This window comes from Pongo abelii, chromosome 2 (genome assembly GCF_028885655.2).
Source record: "Pongo abelii isolate AG06213 chromosome 2, NHGRI_mPonAbe1-v2.0_pri, whole genome shotgun sequence".
NCBI lineage: Eukaryota > Metazoa > Chordata > Mammalia > Primates > Hominidae > Pongo > Pongo abelii.
The window spans coordinates 12426830-12454539 of NC_085928.1; the positions used below are offsets into that span (position 1 = coordinate 12426830).

General features: G+C 39.5%; 1 protein-coding gene across 1 annotated transcript in view; it reads left to right on the forward strand.

The window, feature by feature from the left end:
- The window catches only part of OSBPL11 (oxysterol binding protein like 11), a 67149-nt gene that overhangs the window by 12000 nt on the left and 27439 nt on the right, over positions 1–27710 (forward strand). The window contains exons 2-8 of the mRNA XM_002813196.6: positions 672–740; positions 3594–3769; positions 4685–4764; positions 7353–7529; positions 16039–16240; positions 19932–20077; positions 23257–23397. Coding sequence (XP_002813242.4) covers positions 672–740; positions 3594–3769; positions 4685–4764; positions 7353–7529; positions 16039–16240; positions 19932–20077; positions 23257–23397 — 991 coding nt within the window. The remainder of the gene's footprint in view (positions 1–671; positions 741–3593; positions 3770–4684; positions 4765–7352; positions 7530–16038; positions 16241–19931; positions 20078–23256; positions 23398–27710) is intronic.

The following is a 27710-nucleotide window of genomic DNA, read 5'->3' on the forward strand; positions in this document are numbered from 1 at the left end:
TTGAAAGTGTTGGGATTACATGTGTGAGCCACTGCACTCAGCCCTTTTTTTTTTTTTTTTTTTGGAGATGGAGTCTCACTCTGTTGCCCAGGCTGGAGTGCAGTGGTAAGATCTCAGCTCAGTGCAACCTCCGCCTCCCGGGTTCAAGTGATTCTCCTGCCTCAGCCTCCCAAGTAGCTGGGACTACAGGCACACACCACTACGCCCAGCTAATCTTTGTATTTTTAGTAGAGATGGAGTTTCTCCATGTTGACCAGGCTAGTCTCGAACTCCTGACCTCAAGTGATCCTCCTGCCCTGGCCTCCCAAAGTGCTGGGATTACAGGTTCGAGCCACTGAGCCCGGCCACCCCATTTATAATATAATATTTGTAGTATATTTGTTTTACGTTTATGTAATTTTATATTTGTATAATGATTTTACATTTGGAATATTTATAATAATATATAATTTATGAGGTATTGTACTTGTTTTGAGGAAATTGATGAAGTCCTATAGATATGAAATTTGGGAGATTAAATGCCTCTGTTGACCTATACATTTTACTTCTGAATAAAATTTGAGGTATTTATAGAGCATATATGTATCTGCAGCTATTTTGAAAATTGTACCATTATCTTCCTGGGATTTCTTCTAATTTTTACTAACTTTGGCTTTTTCGTTTTGAAACAGTGATCACATGGAAAATGTGTATGGCTATTTAATGAAGTATACCAACCTTGTCACTGGGTGGCAATACAGGTAAGTGTGATTATTTGTGTCACATCAGTCTCTCCTAAGAGACCATAAATAGGGCCCAATAATTTTATATTTTGATATTACTTTAGACAGACATGGCTGGGAAACCTTTTAGAGAAGGATTTCCCACAGTTTCTAAAAGTTTGGTGACTTCTTCTTAGAGGGTGGGAAAAGTTGACATCTGTCCAAGTAGCAGCCTTTAAATGCCTCAGATGTTACTATTAAATGAGGATTAAAATCGCTTGTTCACCTGGCTTGGGCATTTTGTACTTGCAGAAGTTAGGTTCTTAGGGGAAGAGAAATAGGGGTTTGGAGGCAGCAAACACATTTGTGTTAGGTTCCCATCTTGTGCCAGATCCACAGCTTCTCTCGGATCTTGGAGAGCTTAAGTAACCAGCCAAGGATCACACAAGCTGTCAGGAAGCAGGAAAACCAGCTATCTCAAATACTTTGTAGAATTGGTAGTTGTGGGGCAGGCATATTAAACGGGATCAAATTGTCTACCAAGTTCTATTATAGAACAGGCTAACGTAGAGTGCCAGACTTCTCCAAACCCAAACATGAATTTTTTTTTTTTTTTTTTTGAGAGGGAGTCTCACTCTGTCACCTAGCTGGAGTGCAATGGCATGATCTCGGCTCACTGCAACCTCCGCCTCTGGGGTTCAAGTGATTCTCCTGTCTCAGCCTCCTGAGTAGCTGGAATTACAGGCATGCGCCACCACACCCGGCTAATGTTTGTATTTTTAGTAGAGACGGGGTTTCACCATGTTGGTCAGGCTGGTCTCGAATTCCTGACCTCAGGTGATCTACCTGTCTTGGCCTCCCAAAGTGCAGGGATCACAGGCGTGAGCCACCATGCCTGGCCACCCAACATGAATTTTAAAAGTTTAAAACTTTTTAGAGTTACTTTTCATTTTATAAATTAATTAATTAATTATTTTTGAGACAGGGTCTTGCTCTGTTGCCCAGGCTGGAGTACAGTGGCATGATCTCAGCTCACTGTAACCTCCACCTCGGCTGAAATGATCCTCCTGCCCCAGCCGCCTAAGTAGCTGGAACTACAGGCATGCACCACCACACCCGGCTAATTTTTGTCTTTTTTTTTGTAAAGACAGGGTTTTGCCATGTTGGCCAGACTGGTCTCGAACTCCTGGATTCAAGCAATCTCATCCAGCCCTTTTTAGAGTTACTTTTTTTTTTTGAGATGGAGTCTCACTCTGTCACCTAGGCTGCAGTGTGGTGGTGCGATCTCAGCTCACTGCAACCTCTGCCTCCAGGGTTCATGTGATTCTGCTGTCTCAGCCTCCCAAGTAGCTGGGATTACAGGTGCATGCCACCTTGCCCAGCTAGTTTTTTGTATTTTAGTAGAGACGGGGTTTCACCGTGTTGCCCAGCCTGGTCTCAAACTCCTGAGATCAGGCAGTCCACCCGCCTTGGCCTCCCAAAGTGCTGGGATTACAGGTGTGTGCCACCGCATCCGGCCTAGCGTTCCTTTTTACAAAAGGGGCCAGATGAGGTGACTCACACCTATAATCCAAGCATTTTGGGAGGCCGAGGCGGGAGGATCACCTGAGGTCAGGAGTTCGAGATCAGTCTGGCCAACATGGCAAAACTCTATCTCTACGAAAAATACAAAAATTAGCTGGGCATGGTGGTGGGCGCCTGTAATCCCAGGTACTTGGGAGCTGAGGCACGAGAATCGCTTGAACCTGGGAGGCAGAGGTTGCAGTGAGCCAAGGTGGTGCCACTGCACTCCAGCCTGGGCAACAGAGCATGACTCCATCTCAAAAAAAAAAAAATTATTACACTACTTAAATCGGAATTTCTGAAATGTATTTTTGAAAGTAGTTAATCTAGAACCAAATCAATTTTTTTTTCCAAAGTGTATTAGTATTTCATCAAATTCTTTTCCAGAGTGTATCAGCATTTCATCATTTAGTTTCAAGGTCCTTATGTTTCAGCATCTCCAAGTGCAGCTTTTTCATTTTTAAACAGGAGAAGTAATCTTTAGTTTTGACTTATTTAATGATTCATTCACAAATCTTTTTTACCGTTATTCTTGTTGTATATTTCACTGATTAAATCTTAAATCACAATGCATATCTTGCCTAGTATATCTTGCCTTAACCTCAGAGCTCATATTTTGATTTATTTCTGGTGAATTTTAAATAAAAATTTTCACTACCATTTGTCCTTTGGCAGTTTACCCTCTGTTAATGAATTCTGGGGAAAAATCTGTCTCTGAAAGGATATGGTATCTTTGCTTCCTTTCGTGCATTAACTGATAGACCTCTTACTTAGTAAATGCCTCTCCCTCAGCTGAAGGGTTTATATCTTTTATTAAACTCATTCAATTTTTTTTTTTTTTTTTTTTTTTTTTTTGAGATGGAGTTTTGCTCTTTTTGCCCAGGCTGGAGTGCAGTGGCTCAATCTTGGTGCACTGCAACCCCTGCCTCCCAGATTCAAGCGATTTTCCTGCCTCAGCCTCCCGAGTAGCTGGGATTACAGGCATGCACCACCATGCCTGGCTAATTTTGTATTTTTAGTAGAGATAGGGTTTCACCACGTTGGCCAGGCTGATCTCGAACTCCTGACCTCAGGTGATCCGCTCGCCTCTGCCTTCCAAAGTGCTGGGATTACAGGCGTGAGCCACTGTGCCTGGCCTAACTCATTCAATTTTTAGTAATCTTCACTGCTAGAAAATTCAGTGTAGTGTTTCCAGGTACCTCTTGAAATGCTTTTAAATTTTATTTTTAAGAGCAAAACCCTGAAATGTGTAAGTAATTGGAGTTTGCTTTGCTTTAGTTTGCAGAGGGAAAATGTTTACAAATTATGGATTTTAAAAAATCATTACAGGTTTTTTGTTTTAAACAATGAAGCTGGGCTGTTGGAGTACTTTGTGAATGAACAGTCTAGAAATCAGAAACCTAGAGGAACTTTGCAGCTTGCAGGAGCTGTAATATCACCCAGTGATGAGGATTCTCACACCTTCACTGTAAACGCTGCCAGTGGGGAACAATATAAACTCAGAGGTATGACCAAAATATGAGAATTAATACTGTGATTTTCTTTTTTTGAGAAGTTGGTGTCTTACATGCTTTCATATGGGCTTTGGAAATAGAAACTACTGTTATCAGTGATGTAAATACAATATTCTGAACCTTGGAACTGCTTTGAGAATTTATGAAATCTTTTGTAATAAATAACTGTTTTCAAGTGGGACAATGTATGTTTGTTTAGGACTGGCCCCTCTAAAAAACTGTGTAGGTGAAACTCTGATTACTGGAAATCTAGAAACATAGACTTTAAATGATATTTTTTATATATTTCACCCCTTTACTTGGTTTAGTTTACATGCCCTTTTTGCAGTTTTCAGTAACTAATGTACATTATTGGGATTTATTATAATGTCATGCATTAAAATAATGTATAACTTCTGTTAAGATAAATTTAATTTGTGTAGAAGTTTTTTATTTAATAAATACACAAAGTATAATGGTAATCCTAAGTGAGCATGCTCCTGCAGATCTGAAAGTATTGATTATACATCAAATAATTAAGGGGTTATTTCTTTAAATAACCTATTTTTATGAGTTACAACATGTCAGTCTCTCATCCTCACCTCACTGCATGTAATTTATCCTTTTAATGAAGTAACTACATCCAGCTACTGTGTTCCCTAACAAGGTTGGTGCTTTGGCCTCTTTCCTGCCTCCCTCCAGTCAGGGAAGTTTGCTCTAGTGAGAGTAAGACCAGTATCTGCTTTTCAGTGATCTGATCTTCATACTGTAGGCGATTAATTGTGTTCCAAAATAAATAAATATAAAATAACTTTTACATTCTTTTAACAGCTACAGATGCAAAAGAGTGACAGCCTTCATACTGTGGGCGATTAACTGTGTTCCAAAATAAATAAATGTAAAATAACTTTTACATTCTTTTAACAGCTACAGATGCAAAAGAGCGACAGCACTGGGTTAGCAGACTTCAGATATGTACACAACATCATACTGAAGCTATTGGAAAGGTATTTAGATTTATATACAATATTAATATACAAAAATGAGGAAGGAATATTTTTTATTTTTTGCCTTTTAAAATTGAGATACTATTCACCTACTGTAAAATTCACCCTTTTAAAGTATATACTTATAATCCTGTGGTTTTTAGTATATTCACAAGGTGGTTCAACCATTGTAACTTTCTTTTTTTTTTTTTTGAGACGGAGTCTCTCTCTGTGGCCCAGGCTAGAGTGCAGTGGCGCAATCTTGTCTCACTGCAACCTCCGCCTCCCGGGTTCAAGTGATTTTCCTGTCTCAGCCTCCCAAGTAGCTGGGACTACAGGCACGCACCACCACACCCAGCTTATTTTTGTACTTTTAGTAAAGACAGGTTTCTTTACTAAAAAAGTTGTTTCTTTACTAAAAATGTTGGCCAGGCTGGCCTCGAACTCCGACCTCAAGTGATCCGCCCACCGTGGCTTCCCAAAGTGCTGGAATTACAGGTGTGAGCCACCACACCCGGCCGCATTGCAGCTTTCTAATTTCAGAACATTGTCATCCCTCCCACAAAAAAAATTAAAAATCCGGAGCCACTAGCAGTCACTCCCTGTTCTCTCCTTCCCAATCCCCTAGCAAACTCTATTTTCTATTCCATGGATTTGTCTATTCTGGGCATTTTATGTAAATTGAACCATATAATATGGGGTTTGTTGTATCTGGTGTCTTTCATTTAGCATGTTTTCAAGGTTCATCCATGTTGTTGCATGTATCAGTACTTTATTCCTTTACTCCTTTTTTAAGACTAATATTTTATTGTATAGATATACTACTTTTTTTATCCATCAATTGGTGGACATTGGGTTATTTTCATTTTATAGGCATTATGAATAATGCTGCCATGAACACTTTCAAGTTTTCATAATGAAAACATTCATTATTTTAATGAATGACATTATAAGTGTTCAAGTTTTTATGTGAACATATGATTTCATTTCTCTAGGGTCTGGGAGTAGAATTGCTGGATCACGTGATAGTTCTGTTTAATTTTTTGAGGAACTGCCAAACTGTTTTCCAAAGCGTCCACACTTTTTTACATTCCCATTAACAATATATGAGAGTTCTCATTGAGAGTTCTCATTTCTTTTTTTTTTTTTTTTTTCTGGAGACAGAGTCTTACTCTGTCACCCAGGCTGGAGTGCAGTGGCACGATATCAGCTCACCACAACCGCCGCCTCCCGAGTTTAAGCGATTCTCCTGCCTCAGCCTCCCAAGTAGCTGGGACTACAGGCGCCCGCCACCACGCCCGGCTAATTTTTTGTATTTTTAGTAGAGATGGGGTTTCGCCGTGTTGGCCAGGCTGGTCTTGAACTCTCGAGCTCAGGCAATCCACCCGCCTCGGTCTCCCAAAGTGCTGGGATTACAGGTGTGAGCCACCACGCCCGGCGAGAGTTCTAATTTCTGTACATCCTTGCCAACACTTGTTATTGTCCTTTAAAAAAATTATTATGGTTATCTTAGTGGATATGAAGTGGAATCTTATTGTGGTTTTGATTTCATTTTACTAATGACTAATCATGTTGAGCACCTTTTCATGTGCTTATTGGTTAGTCATTTGTATATCTTCTTTGGAGTGTTTTGAAAAATATTTTTCAAGGTGAAAGGAGAGTCTCATTACTTGAAATCTGAGGTTAGAGATGTCTAAAAAGTAATATATGGGCAGCATATTTAAAGGATTTCATACCTAGGTGATAACTTGTCTTTTACTATTTTTTTTAATCATTCTTCTGGTGGTTTCCCCCAGAAGTGAATTTTTAAAAACTGTAATTTTGGCCTAAAACCTAGTCTTCAGGAAATCCAGCACAACAGCTTTTCTCATTCTGCAAGGTTCTAGTCATTGTCAGTGAGAAAGTACTAGTTTGTATCAAAGGATACTTGGCATATTACATTAGGAAATGTATTATATTGCTGAGTGCATTTTTCGTGTTAATCATGGTGTTTAAGGCTGGGTGCAGTGGCTCACACCTATAATCCCAGCACTTCGGGAAGCTGAGGTGGGCAGATCACCTGAGATCAGGAGTTCAAGACCAGCCTGGCCAGCATGGCAAAACCCTGTCTCTACTAAACATACAAAAATTAACTGGGCATGGTGGTGCATGCCTGTAATCCCAGCTACTCAGGAGGCTGAGGCAGGGGAATCGCATGAATCTGTGAAGCGGAGGTTGCAGTGAGCCGAGATCACGCCACTGCACTCCAGCCTGGGCAACAGTGTGAGACTCAGTCTCAAAAAGAAAAAAAAAAAATTCGTGGTGTTTAAAAATCTGAAATTAGAAACTTTTTGTTATTCTAATATTTATAAAATGTGAAAGAATATTTTTTGACAGCACAAAGCTAGAAAATTATTTTCTAAATAAATTACCAGTTTACTTTGGGATATGTAAAATGCTTAAGCTTTGAGTATCTCAGATTTTATTATCTTTGGAAATGTTCTCATAGTCAATTCTGAAGTTAATTTTAAACGCTGCTCATGTGTAAATCTTAAGTGTATGGTAGTTAGATGGTTAGAAATCCTAAATTAAAGAAGAAAACAAAAGGAATGATTTTCTTTGTCTATCAGAATAATCCTCCTCTGAAGTCACGGAGCTTCTCACTTGCATCTAGTGGTAATTCTCCTATATCGCAGAGGAGACCAAGTCAAAATGCCATTTCTTTTTTTAATGTTGGACATTCCAAACTGCAATCAGTGAGCAAAAGAACTAATTTACCTCCAGACCATCTTGTGGAAGTCAGAGAAGTAAGTATGAATTAAAGTCGAGTTAAAATGCACAAAATGATCTTACTTGCTTGGTTTTGTCACAAAAAAACTTAAATACTGTTTGTGTCTTCAAGGGCCTTCATTGTTTCCCATCTAGTATGCTGAGATAATTTTTAAGTCATAAACATTCCCTGAATATATAATGTCCTAAGTTTCCTCATGTCTGTCACGTACTAGGTACGTGGTCATTTTTCAAAAGTGTGTATCTTTCAATTCTCAAGTAAAAGTACAGACTCCTTTTATGTAAATTTTATGATCAAAAGGGTAATTAAGCCTAGTGGGAAGGCTCTATAGCCAAACAGGTGATTCTTTAAAAAAAAACAAACTGATATAGGCCAGGCATGATGGCTCAAGCCTGTAATCTCAGCACTTTGGGAAGCCAAGGTGGGAAGATTGCTGGAGCCCAGGAGTTTGAGACCAACCTGGGCAACAAAGCCAGACCCTGTCTCTAAAAAAAAAATTTTTTTTTTATTTTAGCTGGGGGTGGTGGTGTGCACCTGTAGTACCAGCTACTCCAGTGGCTGAGGTGGGAGAACTCCTTAAGCCTGGGAGTTTGAGGTTGCAGTGATTTATGATTGTGCCACAGCACTCGAGCCTGGGTAGCAGAGTGAAACCCTGTCTCAAAAAATAAAAAAACAAACAGTGGTGGGACACGGTGTCTTATCCCTGTAATTCCAGCACTTTGGGAGGCTGAGCCCAGGAGTTTGAGACCAGCCTGGGCAACATAGTAAAACCTGTCTCTAAAACAAAACAAAACAAACAAAAAACTTTTATATATATAACTGATATATATAGAGAGAGAAACTGATATATATATATATAAAACATTTCAAACGTATAGAATCATTAAATCTTTGATGTTGCCTTATATCACCATTTCTTTCTTTTAAACTGTGTACCAAGTAATTCTAGTTAATAAAACATGCAGTTCGTTAAGTTCTAAATATTAAGTTCCAAATATATGTATAGAACATATAGAATATATAACAGAACACAACAGAATTCTCATATCAGTTTCTGTATTCAATCTACTGTAATATGTTGTTTTAGTTGAACTACAGGATGAAAATTTGGCCATTCACAGATAATGTGTTTGGAAAAAAGAGGAACATTGTAATAGCCTTTTTAGATAATTGTGGCTATTCTTTGTTACTATACCAAAACTTGACAACTGATAGTTTCTTAAATGTTAGATGCAGTGTGGAATCGAATACATATCGGTGAACTTTTTGTATTTCGTTACATGAAAATCCATTGGTCTGTCCTGCACTTTGAATGGGTCTTTAACCTATCCATGATTTTGTAACACTGTGCAGGCATGCATTAGTCATTTTGGAGATATTAGTTTACAGAGTTATGCAGATCTTGCAAATATTGATCCATTTTATTATTATACAGTGAGTAAAATTCACATTTATTAACATCCCCAGTGTCATCAGAAAAGTATTGGGAAGCTGTCAGATATATCAGATAAGGTTGTGCGAAATTCTGATTTTCATTTTAAAGCTCAAATTTTGTAATTGGTAACAAATACTGTCTTTTTAATTGATAGCCTTATTTTATTCAATCTTGAGAAAATGTCTACCTCATTCCCCAAACCTGAATCTCCATAGTTTCTTTCTGTCATTCTTTCACATTCTGAATAGTAGTCCATAGAAAAAAAAAAACAGCTAATTCAGCTTACAAGTCAGTCACAAAAGTGCTTTTTCTCTAGGCAACCTCTGTGTATTGGTATGCAACAGAAGTGCTTTGTATATACTTCCCACCTTTTATATAGAGAATTTTTTAAATGTGTACTTGAGTCAAGATGTAGTAAATTTAATGATTTTTACTGCTTTACAAGGACATTCTTCAGTAAATTGGCTTTTTTTTTTTTTTCCTGTGAGTTCATGGCAGGTAAAGAATACAGTGACCACTAGTGGGTTTGGTGTCACTGCCTTTTCACTATCATTCCAGAAGTTTTACCCACCATTGCTTTTACGCCATTAATGCAGATGTCACCACAGTGAAAAAGGCAAATAACTTCTTTGAATTAATATAAAAATAGTTTGACTTCACAGACTCTCTGAAAGGAGTCTCACAGGGTCTCTGTAGAGCACACTTTGAGAATTACTGTTCTAGAATTATCCAGTTCCAGGAGGTTGTGATGCAAAGATATAAATTGGTGTGAGTTTGAAACAAACATTTTAATCAGATCTATGGATAAGTTTAGTGTTAGATTAGGTAGCAGTTTGTAAAAGCAGTTAACTCCTTTTTTTTTTTTTTTTTTTTTTTTTTTGAGACGGAGTTTTGCTCTTGTTGCCCAGGCTGGAGTGCAATGGCACAATTATGGCTCACTGCAACCTCTGCCTCCCAGGTTCAAGCAATTCTCCTGCCTCACCCTCCCACATGGCTGGGATTACAGGCATGCTGCAGGCATCCACCATGCCCGGCTAATTTTGTATTTTTTTAGTAGAGACAGGGTTTCTCCATGTTGGCCAGGATGGTTTCGAACCCTTGACCTCAGGTGATCCACCCGCCTCGGCCTCCCAAAGTGCTGGGATTACAGGCGTGAGCCACCGCACCTGGCCTAAAAGCAGTTAACTCTTGTGAGTAGTATCATATTGTCCTTGAAAATGAATTTATTACAAAAGCTTTACTTTATTAAAATCATCTGTTTCCTATTTACTGTTTCTTATTAGTACTACTTGTCAGTTCCCTTCCTTTTCAGTCCATGCTTCATGCTGGTACTATGCTATGCCCTGTGAGTAACTCAAATGACCAGTCTAGTAAGTGAGACAGAAACTTAAAACACAAGTGATTAAAATCACGATTCTAATTTGGTTTTCAGACAAATTATATGCCACCTGAATGATATACTCCTATCACTACGATTGCCATTTCTAGCTACAAAACACAGGTTCACCAAGTTTTCAGCTTTCTTGAAGTTTTCTTTTTTTTTTTTAAAGGAACTGGTTTTATAGTGTCAAGGAACCATCACTAAAACAGTTTCACAAATCACTTTTCCATTTCTTTGAATATATTTGATTAGCTAATTTGTTTTGGAGAGAGCCATTACCAACTTTTAACATTTATGCTATAATTATATACTTTGTTTTAAAGCAGACTCTGCAAGTTATACACACACACACACACACACACATGCACACACACACTATACTATATATATCTTTAGATATATATCTTACTATATTTATATCTTGCAGTCTGCTTTAAAGTATGTGTGTGTATGTGTGTATATATATACACACACTATATATATAATATGTACATATTTTATATATATATATAATTAGTCCATATTCACACTGCTGATAAAGACATACCTGAGGCTGGGTAATTTATACAGAAAAAGAGGTTGGATGGACTTACAGTTCCACATGGCTGGAGAGGCCTCACAATCATGGTGGAAGGCAAGGAGGAGTAAGTCACGTCTTACATGGATGGCAGCAGGCAAAGAGAGAAAACTTGTGCAGGGGAACTCCTCTTTATAAAACCGTCAGATCTTGTGAGACTTATTCACTATCACAAGAATAGCATGGGAAAGACCTGCACTGATGATTCAGTTACCTCCCACTGGGTCCCTCCTACAACATGTGGGAATTCAAGATGAGATTTGGGTGGGGACACAGCCAAACCATATCATTCTGCCCCTGGCCCCTCCCAAATCTCATCTCCTCACATTTCAAAATCAATCATGCCTTCCCAACAGTCCCCCAAAGACTTAACTCATTTTAGCATTAACTCAGAAGTCCACAGTCCAAAGTCTCATCTGAGACAAGGCAAGTCCCTTCTGCCTATGAGCCTGTAAAATAAAAAGCAAGTTAGCTACTTCCTAGATATAATGGGGGTACAGGCATTGGATAAATACAGCCATTCCAAATGGGAGAAAAAGGCCAAAACAAAGGGCTACAGGCCCCATGCAAGTCCAAAATCCAATAGGGTAGTCAAAGCTCCAAAATGATCCCCTTTGACTCCATCTCTCACATCCAGGTCACCCTGATGCAAGAGGTGGATTCCCATGGTCTTGGGCAGCTCCGCCCCTGTGGCTTTGCAGGGCACAGCCTCCCTCATGGCTTCTTTCATGGGCCGGCATTGAGTGTCTGCGGCTTTTCCACGCACATGGTACAAGCTGTCAGTGGATCTACCATTCTGAGTTTTGGAGGACAGCAGCCCTCTTCTCACAGCTCCACTCGGTGGTGCCCCAGTAGGGACTCTGTGTGGGGGCTCTGACCCCACATTTCCCTTCCACACTGCCCTAGCAGAGGTTCTCCATGACAGCCCCGCTCCTGCAGCAGACCTCTGCCTGGGCATCCGGGTGTTTCCATACATCCTCTGAAATCTAGGCAGAGGTTCCCAAACCCCAATTCTTGACTTCTGTGCACTAGCAGGCTCAACACCACATGGAAGCTGCCAAGGCCTGAGGCACCTGAAACCTCTGAGGCCACAGACGAGCTCTACGTTGACCCCTTTCTGCCATGGCTGGAGCACCTGGGACACAGGGCACCAAGTCTCTAAGTGGCACACAGCATGGGGACCCTGGGCCCGGCCCATGAAACCAGTTTTCTGCTAGGCCTCCAGGCCTATGATGAGAGGGGTTGCCACGAAGACTTCTGGCATGCCCTGGAGACATTTTCCCCATTGTCTTGGGAGTTAACATTCGGCTCCTAGTTACTTATGCAAATTTCTGCAGCCAGCTTGAATTTCTCCTCAGAAAATGGGGTTTTCTTTTCTACTATGTCATGAGGCTGCAAATTTTCCAAACTTTTATGCTGTACTTCCCTTATAAAAATGAATGCCTTTAACAACACCCAAGTTACCTCTTGAATGCTTTGCTGCTTAGAAATTTCTTCCACCAGATACTTAAGTCATCTCTCTCAAGTTCAAAGTTTCACAAATCTCTAGGGCAGGGGCAAAATGCCGCCAGTTTTTTTGCTAAAACCTAACAAGAGTCACCTTTGCTGCAGTTCCCAACAAGTTCCTCAATTCCATCTGAGATCACCTCAGCCTGGACATTATTGTCCATATTGCTATCAGCATTTTGGGCAAAGCCATTCAACAAGTCTCTAGGGAGTTCCAAACTTTCCCACATTTTCCTGTCTTCTTCTGAGCCCTCCAAACTGTTCCAACCTCTGCCTGTTACCCAGTTCCAAAGTCGCTTCCACATTTTCAGGTGTCTTTTCAGCAGCTCCCCACTTCCGGTACCAATTTACTGTATTAGTCCATATTCATGCTTCTGATAAAGACATACCCGAGACTGGGTAATTTATACAGAAAAAGAGGTGGATGGACTTACAGTTCCACATGGCTGGGGAGGCCTCACAGTCATGGCGGAAGTCAAGGAGGAGCAAGTCACGTCTTACATGGATGGCAGCAGGCAAAGAGACAGAACTTGTGCAGGGGAACTCCTCTTTATAAAACCATCAGATCTCATGAGACTTATTCACTATCATGAGAACAGCATGAGAAAGACCTTCCCCCATGATTCGGTTACCTCCCACTGGGTCTCTCCCACAACACACAGAAATTCAAGATGAGATTTGGGTGGGGACGCAGCCAAACCATATCATATATGTACTTTGTTTTTAAGAGACAGTGTCTCATTGTTGCCAGGCTGGAGTGCATAGCTCACTGCAGCCTCGAACTCTTGAGCTCGAGTAGTCCTCCCACCTCAGCCTCCCAAGTAGCTGGGATTAGAGACACACACCACCACACACAGCTTATTTTTACTTTTTTTCTTTTTTCTTTTTTTTTGCTAGAGATAGGGTCTTGCTATGTTCCCCAAGATGGTCTTGAACTCCTGGCCTCAAGTGACCCTCCCACCCTGGCCTCCCAAAGATACAATTATTTTTTTTTAATTTTATTTTTTCTAGCAAAGAACATTACTTTCTTTGACCACTTCTAACACCATTACTAGCAGGTGGCTCTTTTGGGCCTTCTACACAAAGAAACATACTATTTTCTCTTTCAAGTGTTTTTATATTGTGACTTCTGATTATGCTGTGAATGTCTTAAGATTCTTTTTCCTTTGTTAAACTTTTATTGGCTTATAACATACTATAGATAAGTACACAAATTATAAGTGTGCCTCTTGTAATTTCTGCAGAACCACCTCCTGGATCAAGAAGTTAAATGTTACGAGCACCCTAGGGCCACTTCTATGCCCCTTATCACAACACCCTTCCTCACTATCCTGACTTCTAACACCATAGATTTATTTTGCCTAGTTTTGATACTTCTAAAACTGGAATCATATAGTATGTACTTGTTCGGGTATGGCTGCTTTTCAGTTCACTGTATGTGTTTGAGATTTACTTAGGATGTTGAGTGTAACTGTTCCTTTTCATTGCTATATAATATTAACTGTATGCTTATGCTATAATATTTTTTATCCATTCTGGTGTTGATGGACATGAGTTGCTGAACATATGCATGTATATATCTCTTGGTTAGGTTGCTAAGAGTGTAATTTTTGGATCATAAATTATATTTACTTATGTCTAGTAGATATTGCCACACTGTATTTCAGAGTGGTTCTACCTGTTTATAAGTTTGGATTAGTGGGAGTTGGTTCCTAAATTTGTATACAAAAACATTTATACACACACAAAGCACACTATATATGCATGTATAAATGTGTATATATTAATAGATACCATCATACCTACATACAGTTCATCCTCTTATGAAACATTTTTTTCTGGGATGGGTAAATGTTTGATCCTTAACTGTGGTACATGTTTTCAGGGACTATTCCATATATGACACTGATTTGCTTAGTAGGATCATTTTGTACGCCTCTTTCACTTGCCCCCGATGAGCCGTATTAAAAATCACCTGGGCTGGGCCCAGTGGCTCACGCCTGTAATCCCAGCACTTTGGGAGGCCACAGTGGGTGGATTGCTTGAGCCCAGGAGTTTGAGACCAGCATGGGCATCATGGCAAAACCCTGTCTCTACAAAGAAAAATACAAAAAATTAGCCAGGCGTGGTGGCACATACCTGTAGTTCCAGCTACCTGGGAGGCTGAGGTGAGAACCTCAGAGCCTGGGAAGTCAAGGCTACAGTGAGCCATGATTGCAACACTGCATTCCAGCGTAGGTGACAGAGTGAGACCCTATCTCAAAAAAAGAAAAAAATAATCACCTGGAACAGAGCCTCTGAAAGCTAAAAGAGTCTGTCCACTATATAGAGTTTCTATGTGAATTAAACTAGTATCCAAAGGATGGCCCATTAGAGAACCTTCCACGCATACCTGAAAGTCATTAAGCATCATAAATTCAGTTTTCCTCTAAAAAAATTGGCTTGCTCATCAATCATTGTTCCATTGGTTCTGTTAGGAAAGCTGGACAATGCTCCTAATAAAAGCAGAGTGTATTAAAATCTTTGAAACTTGAAAAGCTTGCATCCAGTACTTGGTCCAAAATTAGCATAACAGGACCAGAAAGGTTGGTTAGGAAAGAGGAAGCAGGAAACGCATTATGCACTCATAGTAGGTTCAAATTGAGCCTGACTAAAGGTATGAGAAGTAAGTGGTTGAGAGCCCAGACTGGAACTTAATTTAACTTTGGAATGAAGTATTTGATTCTCCTGTTAAGGATCTTCTAGAATCTTTCTGATAACTTGATGGCTTAATATTCCCTTTTTTTTTTTTTTGAGACATAGTCTCACTCTATCGCCCAGGCTGGAATGCAGTGGCACGATCTTGGCTCACTGCAAGCTCCGTCTCCCAGGTTCACACCATTCTCCTGCCTCAGCCTCCCAAGTAGGTGAGACTACAAGTGCCTGCCACCATGCCTGGCTTATTTTTTGTATTTTTTAGTAGAGACAGGGTTTCACCGTGTTAGCCAGGATGGTCTCGATCTCCTGACTTCATGATCTGCCCGCCTCGGCCTCCCAAAGTGCTGGGATTACTCTTAATAAAAAGTGCCAGGTCTTTTAAGTTTTGTTGCTTCCAAAGAAAAATTGCAGCTGCCTTAGATAACAATCTTTTGCCCAATTGATAAGCACCATTAAATGTTCATTAAATGAAAATAGCCAAACTTTTAAAAAGCCTAATATGGCCTAATATGTCTTTTTTTTTTTTTTTTCTAGACGGGGTTTTACTCTTTCGCCCAGGCTGCAGTTCAGTGGTGTGATCATGGCTCACTGCAGCCTCAACCTCCTGGGCTCAAGTGATCCTCCCACTTGAGCCTCCCAAGTAGCTGGGACTACAGGCATGTGCCACCATGCCTGACTAATTTTTAAAATTTTATGTAGAGATGAGGTCTTGCTATGTTGCCTAGGCTGGTCTTGAACTCCTGGGCTCAAGTTATCTTCCCACCTCAGCCTCCCAAAATGCCGGGATTATAGGTGTGAGCCACCATGCCTGGCCTAGTAGGTCTTTAAAAATGGCTTAGAAGCTGAATCTGGTAATTAAAATGGCAACTGTATGTATACATGTTTTACAGAAATCATGAGTAGGACCCACAGAATTGTTTTTTCCTTAGATGATGTCTCATGCTGAAGGACAACAAAGAGACTTAATTAGACGAATTGAATGCCTTCCTACTTCTGGCCATCTTAGTTCCTTGGACCAGGATCTCTTAATGCTCAAAGCTACTTCCATGGCAACTATGAACTGCTTACATGACTGCTTTCATATTCTCCAGTTACAGCACGCATCACATCAGAAGGGCTCATTGCCTTCAGGTAAGTTGTTGATTAAAGGTAGGGCTTCACAATGAAGGCCAACACATGGAAAGGACTGCATTTATTGTAATTCTAATTTCAGAAAATCTTAATTTAAAAAAAGGAAAAGAAAACCAGAGCCTGTTGGTTTTTAATTATCATGCTGATGTTATACAAATTCTTAATGCTTGTGTCCTTTTTTTGAATCTAAAATGATTTTAGGACTAATGTCTAATATCACTGAACATTCCTGAAGAGACCTCAAGCTCAACATGTCAAAAACTGAACTCAAAATGTGCATCTCCTATATTTCTGTTAAAATTGGTGGCCCACTATCCATCTGTTCATCCAGTTGACCAAAGTAGAAACCTGGGCATTATTTTTTGAGTTTTGGCTTAGTCCACTGTCATTATTTTCAAGTATATAAAAGTCTATCAGTCACTTTTCATTTTGAAAAATAATGTGTAGCTAGGCGAGGGGCTCATGCCTGTAATCTCAGCTACTTGGGAGGCTGAGGCAGGAAGATCCCGAGCCCAGGAGTCCAAGGCTGCAGTAAGCTGTGATCCCACCACTGCACTCCAGCCTGGGTGACAGAATGAGACCCCATTAAAAAAAAAATATATATATATATATATATATATATATATATATGTCCACTATTTGAGAACACCTATTTGTTGAAATTAATTGTGCTAGGGAAATGTTATTGCACGGGACTACAAAAAAATGAGTCTTTCTATAAATAAGATGCTCATCACATTGTATGAGCAATAACTTAATAATGCTAGTGATGACTTAATACCTTACATCTTAATACCTTACATCTCATTGTATTAAGATGTAACTTAATACCTTACATCTCATTGTTCTCTTATTTAACTAATTCACCTTACTCATAAAAGAAAGATATTTTAGAAAGGTAGAGTCTCTGCTCAGGAGACAGTTTCCCTTACTCAGATGGATATAGGATGGACCTCATCCTCACGTGTGCCTAAATTCAAGAATTCCAGCCAACAAACTGTTTTTAATGGCAATTGTAGATGTAGGTTAGGGCAATATTGAGAGAGGCCAATCAGTTATGTATGTTCCTCTTAAAACATTCATAGTCCACTTAGGGAAGAAATATGTAAATAGTAAGTATAAAATAATATGTAGGGGCCAGGCGCGGTGGCTCACACCTGTAATCTCAGCACTTTGGGCAGCCGAGGCAGGTGGATCACCTAAGGTCAGGAGTTCGAGACCAGCCTGGCCAACATGGTGAAACCCCGTCTCTACTAAAAATACAAAAATTAGCTGGGCGTGGTGGCAGGTGCCTGTAATCCCAGCTACTCGGGAAGCTAAGGCAGGAGAATCGCTTGAACCCGGGAGGCGGAGGGTGCAGTGAGCCGAGATCATGCCACTGCGCTCCAGCCTGGGTGACAAGAGTGAGACTCCATCTCAAAAATAATAATAATAACATGTAGGGCACTACTACCAAAAGGAACAAACTGTGGGAGAATAGCTGAATGGCTGAAGAAAAAAAAAAGATAACGCATAGGGTGCTGCTACCAAAAGGAACAAACTGTGGGAGAATAGCTGAATGGCTGGTAGAAAGAGTTCTGAGAAAGGCACAGAGAAGCTGCAAAGACCGATTAGTTTAGGAGTGAGAGATAGAGGAAAGGGCATTCATAGTTTAGGAGTGAGAGGTAGAGGAAAGGGCATTCATAGTTTAGGAGTGAGAGGTAGAGGAAAGGGCATTCCAAAGTGATAGAAGAGTCTAAATTGTGAGTTGTGAATGTGAATTCATAACTTGTAGGAATTGTAAGTAGTTCAATATAAATTTTCTCTTCTTACAAAGCAACATACTCGTTATAGAAAATACTGTAGAGTCAAAAGAAGAAACAAAAAGTATGCATTGTCCTACCAACCAGAAACCACCACTGTTGATATATTAGTATACTCCCCATCCCAGGTTTTCTCTTTTTTCTTCTTAGTTTTTGTTTCTTTTGCCCTGTTGTTATTGGAAAACATATGTTTGTATCTTTTTTCACTTTATATCAAAAATGTTTTCCAATCATATGCTATTGATAAATTTGCTTAGTATTTATATTCCTTTGAGGAGACAAATGTATTTTGGTTTACTTAACTATATCCCTGTGTTGAACATTGGATGAGTTAGGCTTAGCTATGAAATTTGAGTTAATTCTAGTGTTGTTAATCATAATTCTTAGTCAGATGAAACAGTTTGTTTCCAGTCTATACTACTTAATTATTTGCTTATTTTTAAGACAATATATTATATATATATATATATATTTTTTTTTTTTTTTTTTTTTTCTCACTCTGTTGCCCAGGCCGGAGTGCAGTGGCACCATCACGGCTCACTGCAGCTCAACCTCCCAGGCTCATGCTATTCTCCTGCTTTAGCCCACCGAGTAGCTAGGACTACAGGCACATGCCACCATGGCTGGCTAATTCCTTTTAGTTTTTGTAGAGATGGAGTCTGTCCGTGTTGCCCAGGCTTACTTAATTTTTTAAAAGTATGTCAAGTAACACAGTGCTAGATATTAGATGCTCAATAAATACTTGATTAATTAAATACTAAATTTCATTTGTGGCCCGGCATGGTAGCTCACGCCTGTAATCCCAGCACTTTGGGATGCTGAGGCAGGCAGATCACCTGAGGTCAGGAGTTCAAGACCAGTGTGGCCAACATGGTGAAACTCCGTCTCTACTAAAAATACAAAAATTAGCCAGGCGTGGTGGTGAGCACCTGTAGTCCCAGCTACCCGGGAGGCTGAGGCAGGAGAATCACTTGAACCTAGGAGGTGGAGGTTGCAGTGAGCTGATATCGCACCACTGCACTCCAGCATGGGCCATAGAGCGAGACTCTGTCTCAAAAAAAAAAAAAAAAAAAAAAAGGATAATACATTTCCTACTCCTACATTTCTGCTGCAGTAGTCTGAGCGTCCCTTATTATAGCACTCTATCACCAAGCTTCTGTGAAACCTAGATCAGCCACTGAAATCAAATGGAACATTTTCCATTATTGATTAGGCATAGAATCCACTTTGTTAAACTAGTTGAGGGTAACAAGAGACATTTGAATCATTAACCGAGAAGATGACAGGTCTCCAAATGTGACCACTGTCTTCACTGGGTCAGTTATTATTTATTCAGTAGAAGAGTCTTTCAGTTTAAGTTGTATGGGGCTTTTTAAAAATGATTTCAAAAAAGGACATGTATTTGCAATTCTTAAATTAGATCCGGGGGATTATTTTGGTTGGTTAGACAATTGTTGCTGAGAGTAAGACTCAATCCCAAACTGAAACAAATCTTACTGTTTCACAGTCCCAGACTCCTCCTGTAGCTGTGCCTCTCTAAAGCCTAATTGCATACTTCTTAATCAGTAGAGGGACAAAGACAGCAAATCAACTGTTAGGTTGGGAATATACTTCGTGATTCACAGACTTGTCCAAGAAGTAAATTCAGTCCTATTCAGGGTTGATTTCTTTTAAATAGTATCTGATATCAAGTTGCAAGTTGCTCTGTTGTAAAATACCCAATCATGGTGCTCATGCTAATGAGATATAAGTGGCTGTCTTGCAGGGTCTCTTAACAGGTTTAATTGCTTTAGGCTTGTAGGCTCAAAACGAAATTGTTAAAATCCACATCTGCCGAACTTTCTAGATTATGAGCAAGTTTCAGCGAAAGTTTTCTCTTACTCCATCAGGAACGACAATCGAGTGGTTAGAACCAAAGATATCTTTATCAAACCACTATAAAAATGGAGCTGACCAGCCCTTTTCAACTGAGCAGAGTAAGCCGGTAGCAGTCCCAGAAGAGCAGCCTGTTGCAGAATCTGAACTATTAGCAAGGGTAAGGTAATATAAAAATATGATTTTGATGTGCAAAATTAGGTATCACTGAAAAAGAGTCAGTTTGCTTTTCATTGTCGGGGCATGCACATCAACTTAACACCTGAGCAACACTCTTGATTCTAAAACGTTTTAAACTGCATTGTTTTTGAAGAGGTCTCTTATATTGTTGAATTTTCCAGGTTAAATTATATGCCCTTTTAACTTTTAGTTTACTTTTGCTTGATAAAAATATATTTAAAAAATTGAAATTTATGTTTTTCTTTTTCTAGAAAACAACTTATCTAATGAGATTTGCACAATGTTTATCTCTTGTGTTTCTTATTATCTTAACATTATTTATTATTAAGTTTATAATCTTAAAAGTTAAGTCTTTTTCATAGTAAGCACTTTACCAAGCCAGTTGTTTCAAGTATTACCCTACTTAAAATAGCACATAATCTTAGGGTTTATATTTTTATAAGCTATTATTCATTTCACATTTCTTAGAAGCTGAAGAGTGTTTGATTCTATTCATAATCTACCACTGTAACAAATCATATTGATTTTTTTGCCTTTTGTGTTCACATCTGTTATTTTAAGCTATTTTTACTTGATAAGCATTTTCCTATGTTGTACTTGTCTGTATAATTAAAGGTTGAAATAGTCTATTGAGTTAATGTCCCTATTGTTGAATATCTAGATTGTTTGGAGGGTTTTTTTTTTAATTATAAATAACACTTTATTATCTTGTTTCCAACTTTTTCTCCTTTTTTTTTTTTTTTTTTTTTTTTTGAGACGGAGTTTTGCTCTTATTGCCCAGGCTGGAGTGCAATGGCACAATCTCAGCTCACTGCAACCTCCGCCTCCGGGGTTCAAGTGATTCTCCTGCCTCAACCTCCCTAGTAGCTGGGATTACAGGCATGCGCCACCATGCCCGGCTAATTTTGTATTGTTAGTAGAGATGGGGTTTCTCCATGTTGGCCGGGCTGGTCTCGAACTCTGGACCTCAGGTGATCTGCCCGCCTCGGCCTCCCAAAGTGCTGGGATTACAGGTGTGAGCCACCACACCCGGCCTTCTCCTATTTTTTTTTTTAGGTTATCTCTTTAAGTTATATTACCAAGTAGCATTACTGAGTCAAGAGTAATGCATAGTTTATGGTACTTTATATATTCGTAAATTACTTCTTTAAAGAAATATATGGCACAGGGACTTCCAAAGTTGGCAAAAGTTTTGGCTTGATAAGACAGGCATTGCAGGCAAGCGTTGGCAGGGGAGAAGAAAAAACAATAATGTATAAAATGCTTTTTTCTCTATAGCTGTTTGACTAGCTCATTTGTAGAATCAGCAGTTAGTAAGTATTTATTAAGCTTAGTATATGGCAAGTACAATGCTAAGAATTAGAGGAGAAGCAAAAATTAGAAGATACAGATTTTTCACTGAAGAGACTTATAATCTGCTTGGAGTCACAACATATACACTAAAATGATAAGATGATAATATAAAGCAATATATTTTTTTCTTAATTGATACCACGTAGGCTATTGGGACAGGGGCATTCAGAGAAAGGAAGAAGACATATTGAGTCGGGTACATGAGAAATGCTTTGGGGAGAAAGTAGGATTGGAATTGGGCTTTGAAAGGAGACAGGATTTGAAGGGAGGAGGAAGAGAATGGGAATCTCAAGATGAAGGACTAACACTAGCAAGGATCCTAAGGCATGTGCGTTTATTGAAGAGAAAGCTTGCCTGGTAATTTTGAACCCAGGATATGCTATTCACTAACATGTGGACCAATTAATTAACCACTCTTAGCTTCAACTTCCTCATCGGTAAGGTAGGGATAATACTACCTTGTAAGATGCTTATGAGGATAAAATGAATTTAGTAGAACACCTGGTTTATGGGAAATGATCACAGTATTTTTGGATTTTACAACTCTGAATGGCACTATTCATGTTGTACTCTGTGGAATGAAGATTCCAGGAGCACTGCTCCATAGAATGCAGTGTAAATTGTGCCTCCAAATAACATCAAAATAATGCAGAAGGGTTTAGTCTTAATGACAATAGCGTCATGATCATGGGGAAGAATGTACTATGTTTAAGAAAATTGGTACATGATACGACTTGAATAAAATGTGAATAGAAGGATATGGAAGTAGACATGAAGGCAAATGAATAGATTATGTGCATTTCAAATGAAAAATCAATTGGATTTGTGACTGACTGGATATAGAGTTGGATCAAGTCAAGTCCCAAGTTTTTGACCCTAAATGGTTAGATAAAATTGTATTGTCTTTCACAAAGGAAAATTAGGAAGAAAGAGTCTTTTGAGAAAAAAGGTTTAGTATAATTATAAACATGTAAATTTTACATGAGAGGAGGTTATGTGATTATAAATGTGTATAAAAAACAATTAAGGGGCCGGGTGTGGTGGCTCATGCCTATAATCCCAGCACTTTGGGAGGCCAAGGCAGGTGGATCACTTGAAGTCAGGAATTTGAGACCAGCCTGGCCAACATGGCGAAACCTCATCTCTACTAAAAGCACAAAAATTAGCCAGGTGTGGTGGTGTGTGCCTGTAATCCCAGCTACTTGGGAGGGTGAGGCAGGAGAATCGCTTGAACCCAGGAGGTGGAGGTTGTAGTGAGCTAACACCACTGCACTCCAGCCCAGGCAATAGAGCAAGACCCTGTTTCAAAAAGAAAAAAGCAATTAAGGGACCGGGCATGGTGGTGGGCACCTGTAATCCCAGCACTTTGAGAGGCCAAGGCGGGTGGATCACTCGAGGTCAGGAGCTTGAGACCAGCCTGGCCAACATGGTGAAACTCCATCTCCACTAAAAATACAAAAATGAGCTGGATGCAGTGGTGCACGCCTGTAATCCCAGCGACTCTGGAGGCTGAAGGAGACATTCTTCACTCTTTTTGAAAAATTATATTTTCCCCCAAAAAAGAAAAATAGTTCCTATGTGATATATATGGCAAAACTGCAATATGTCAATATCAGCAATAATGGGGCTCTCTGAAGGAAATTTATACCATGGCCAAATAGTTATATTTCTGAAAGATTTTTGCCCATACTCAGATTCACTTAGGTCAAATACAAATGTCTTCAAGTCTGATATTTATTCTTTTGTTCTCAATGGATATGAATAGGTAGTTAAAATACTAAGACTTTTGCTTTGTTTTCCATCAAGGAGCCTGAAGAAATAAATGCAGATGATGAGATAGAGGATACATGTGACCACAAAGAGGATGACCTGGGAGCCGTAGAAGAACAACGTAGTGTCATCCTACATCTCTTGTCACAGCTTAAGCTGGGCATGGATTTAACGAGAGTAAGTAATGGCATAAGCTGGCTATGGAGATTGTTAAGGGCTGTACCAGTAATTGTTCATGTTTATGTCAGTACTTTTTATTTATTTACTTTTTAAATTTAAATTTAAAATTTTTTTTTGAGATGGAGTTTTGCTCTTGTTGCCCAGGCTGGAGTGCAATGGTGCGATCTCAGCTCACTGCAACCTCTACTTCCCGGGTTCAAGCGATTCTCTTGCCTCAGCCTCCTGGGTAGCTGGGATTACAGGCGCCCACCACCAAGCCCAGCTAATTTTTTGTATTTTTGGTAGAGATGGGGTTTCACCATGTTGGCCAGACGGGTCTCGAGCTCCTGACCTCATGATCCTCCCACCTCGGCCTCCCAAAGAGCTGGGATTACAGGCGTGAGCCACTGCACCTGGCTGGTCTTTTTATTTTTTGTGATTTTTATTTTTTATGATTTTTTTTTTAGTCTCCTGATCAGCATTTTTTATTTTCATAAAAAACGGCTTTCTTGGCCAGGCACAGTGGCTCATGCCTGTAGTCAAGCTGGCTTTGAACTCCTGATCTCAAATGATCCACTCTCCTCGGGAGGCCGAGGTGAAGTCTGTCTCAGGAGGCTGAGACAGGTGGATCAATTGAGGTCAGAAGTTCAAGACCAATGTGGTGAAACCGCAACTCAGGAGGCTGAGGCAGGCAGATCACTTTAGAGTGCCTGGCCAACATGGCAAAACCCCGTCTCAGGAGATGGCCGAGGTGGGCGGATCACTTGAGCTCAGGAGTTTGGGACCAGCCTGGCCAATGTGGTGAAACCCTGTCTCTACACTAAAAATTAGCCGGGCATGGTGGCCTGTAGTCCAGCTACTTGGGAAGCTGAGGTGGGAGGATCACTTGATCCTGGGTGGTAGAGGTTGCAGTGAGCTGAGATTGTGCCACTGCGCTCCAGTTTGGGCAACAGAGCGAGACTCCATCACTAAAAAAAAAGGCTTTCTGGCTTTCTTGTGCAGCAGGAAGTTGTCTGGCAAGTAATACCAATTGTCTTTGAGTTTCAGAACAAAATCAAAGGAGTCCATTGGTATACTATACTGGAAAATGTAAAGAAAAGTATGTAATCCTACAAAACTATGAAAGGCATTGACACTTCCACTTACTTCCCACATGCGGATCATACATTTGGGATATTATCTATAACAGGAGTCTGCAGACTTTTTCTGTAAAGGGCCAGATAGTAAATATTTGCAGCTATGTGGACATAGGTCTCTGTTGTTAGCTATTCAACTCTGCCTTTGTAGTATGAAAGCAGCCATAGACAGTATACTGGATTGGGCATGGCTGTATTCCAACAAAACTTCATTTACTAAAACAGGAGGCCAGATTTAACCCAAAGACTACAGTTTGCAGATTCCTGGCCAAAAGCTTTGCTTCTTTAAGTGTGATCTGAAGACCAGTAGCATCACCATCACCTGGAAACTTGTTAGGAATGCAGAATCTCAGGCCCCAGTCCCAGACTTAGTGGACCAGAATCTGCATTTTAATAAGATCCCTGATGATTCATATATACATTAAAGTTTGAGAAGCACTAATCTATAGTTTTTAATTTTAGGCCAGTTTTCTCTGTTCCCAGTTTAACTAGTGTTCCTTAATTTGTCTTAACAATTAATCCATGACATTGATTTAAAAAGCCAATCAAGTTCAAAACCTATATATGTCAAATATTTATTACTGTAGGATTATTTACTTTGAATTACTGATGAAACAATTTTGCATTAGTATGGAATTTCAAAATTGACTTTAGGAGGTAGATGTCAATTGGAGATTTTTTTGATGCCATTGAAGGTAGATTTAAAACATTGTTTCTGGTGGGAATTGAACAATGAGAACACATGGACACAGGAAGGGGAACATCACACTCTGGGGACTGTTGTGGGGTGGGGGGAGGGGGGAGGGATAGCTTTAGGAGATATACCTAATGCTAAATGATGAGTTAATGGGTGCAGCACACCAGCATGGCACATGTATACATATGTAACTAACCTGCACATTGTGCACATGTACCCTAAAACTTAAAGTATAATAATAAAATAAAATAAAATAAAAAAAAACATTGTTTCCAACGAACTGTTCATCTGAAAATATAACTTAAATAGAAAGCATAAGAAGCAGACATTTTAGGAATTAATAAAGAAACCCATAAAGCTTTCATTATTTATATAGCTTCAGTATTTCAACTGGGAATCATTTCTGTTCTAGAAATATTTTCGTATTAATGGTTCAGAAAAGACCTCATAGTTGTGAAATTGGTTAAAACTGAATAGTCTTCTGAAGGAGTTGTTTGGTATTAGTTAGCATGGTGTTTGCAGTCCCTGAGTAGATTTGCATTTCTAAGGCATAAGAACAGCATTGAGGTTTATGAGGCATAAGAGCATTTGAAAAAAGTGTGGTGTGATAGTAATCCACATGGTAGAAGTTCTCTCATGGCATGAATAACTGCATATACTATACTTTCTCCACATTTGTACCTTGTTGATTAAAAAGTTGTATGTGGCTGGGTGTGGTGGCTCATGCCTGTAATCTCAGCACTTTAGGAGACCAAGGCAGGTGGATTACATGAACCCAAGAGTTCGAGACCAGCCTAGCCAACATGGCGAAACCCTGTCTGTACCAAAAAATACAAAAATTAGCCGGGCATGGTGGTGCACGACTGCAATCCCAGCTACCATGTGGCTGAGATACAAGAGTTGCTTGAACCTGGGAAGTGGAGGTTGCAGTGAGCCAAGATTGTGCCACTGCTAGCCTGGTCAACAGAGCGAGACCCTGTCTCAAAAAAAAAAAAAAAAAAAAAAAGAAAGAAAGTTGTATGTGTTACACATATATTACATTAATATTAACCAACCACAAATTAAGAACATCTATACAACATTTAATGGAATGATACTTTTCAGGCAATATTAAAGAGCCTGGTGGCTGGGCGCCGTGGCTCACGCCTGTAATTCCAACACTTTGGGAAGCTGAGGCAGGTGGATCACTTGAAGTCAGGAGTTGGAGACCAGCCTGGCCAACATGGTGAAACCCCGTCTCTACTAAAAACAAAGAAATTAGCCGAGCATGGTGGTGCACGCCTGTAATCTCAGCTGCTCGGGAGGTTGAGGCAGGAGAACCACTTGAACCCAGGAGGCGGAGGTTACAGTAAGCTGAGGTTGCGCCACTGCACTCTAGCCTGGGCGACAGAGCTACATTCTGTCTCAAAAAAATAAACAAATAAATAAAAATAAAGAGCCTGGTGACTAAACTGCAGTTACAGCTACCTCTTATCTAACAATAACACTTAATTAACAAATATTTACTGGGCCCATGTTATATTCCAGACACTGTGCTAGGTCTTGGGACAGGAACAAATAAGACAACCATGGTCCTAGCCTTCATGTTGTGAATAAGTAATATGCATTTTCCTACTGTTCATTTTGTTTCTTTTTAAATAATATTATGAAATTAGTATAAACACAGAAAATTTTAGAAAACCAAAGAAAGTCTATCGTTTCACTACCCTAACATAACAGAGCTCTCACTTTTATCTTTCTTCACATTGTCATAGTTTATATGGAATTTTGTTTTACTTCCTTTTTTCAGTTAATTTTTGTGTGTATGAAATGTGTTAAACACACAGAAGACTGAATGGAATACATATAAACATTCAAAGAAAAAAGATAAAATGAATACCCATGTATCTACCTCTGACATTAAGTTATAGAACATTGCCTGAACTTGGAATCTCAGAGTTCCCCTCTAATTTATAATCCTCTTCTTTTTCCTCCATAAAACAGTTTGACTTGTGTGTTAATTATCCCTCTAGTTTTTGCTATAGTTTTACTGCTTTTTTGTACTCCATAATGATGTTTAGGAAAAAATGAATAGCTAACATAAGCTTAGCATAAGGAAAGGACCGTCTTGCCATTTGTAGAAAGCAGCTCCCAGAAAAAGACAAGTTAAACATTTGAGTTTCTGGCTTTAGCTTTTTATAAGTTATTGAGAAAGTTTAGAAGAGCCCTTTCTTGTGAAATTATAAGGCAAAGTTGTGAGTCCTGTAAAATATACATCCCAGAGCATTTGGTGTGAGTCAGCTACAGGAGGAATGTGGGCTAGGGGAGTGAGCTGCTCAGTATTTTCAGTTTCAAAGCAAACTGACCTACCTCCAACTCTCAGGAATAGATTGAAGTCAGAAGGCTTCTGTCAGGGAAATGAGCATCTTCAGCCAATCCAGACAGCAGAACGTGGAGAGGAGAGTAAGAACTTCACCAGCAGATAGTCAACACAAGCCAAATACAGATATACTTGGGAT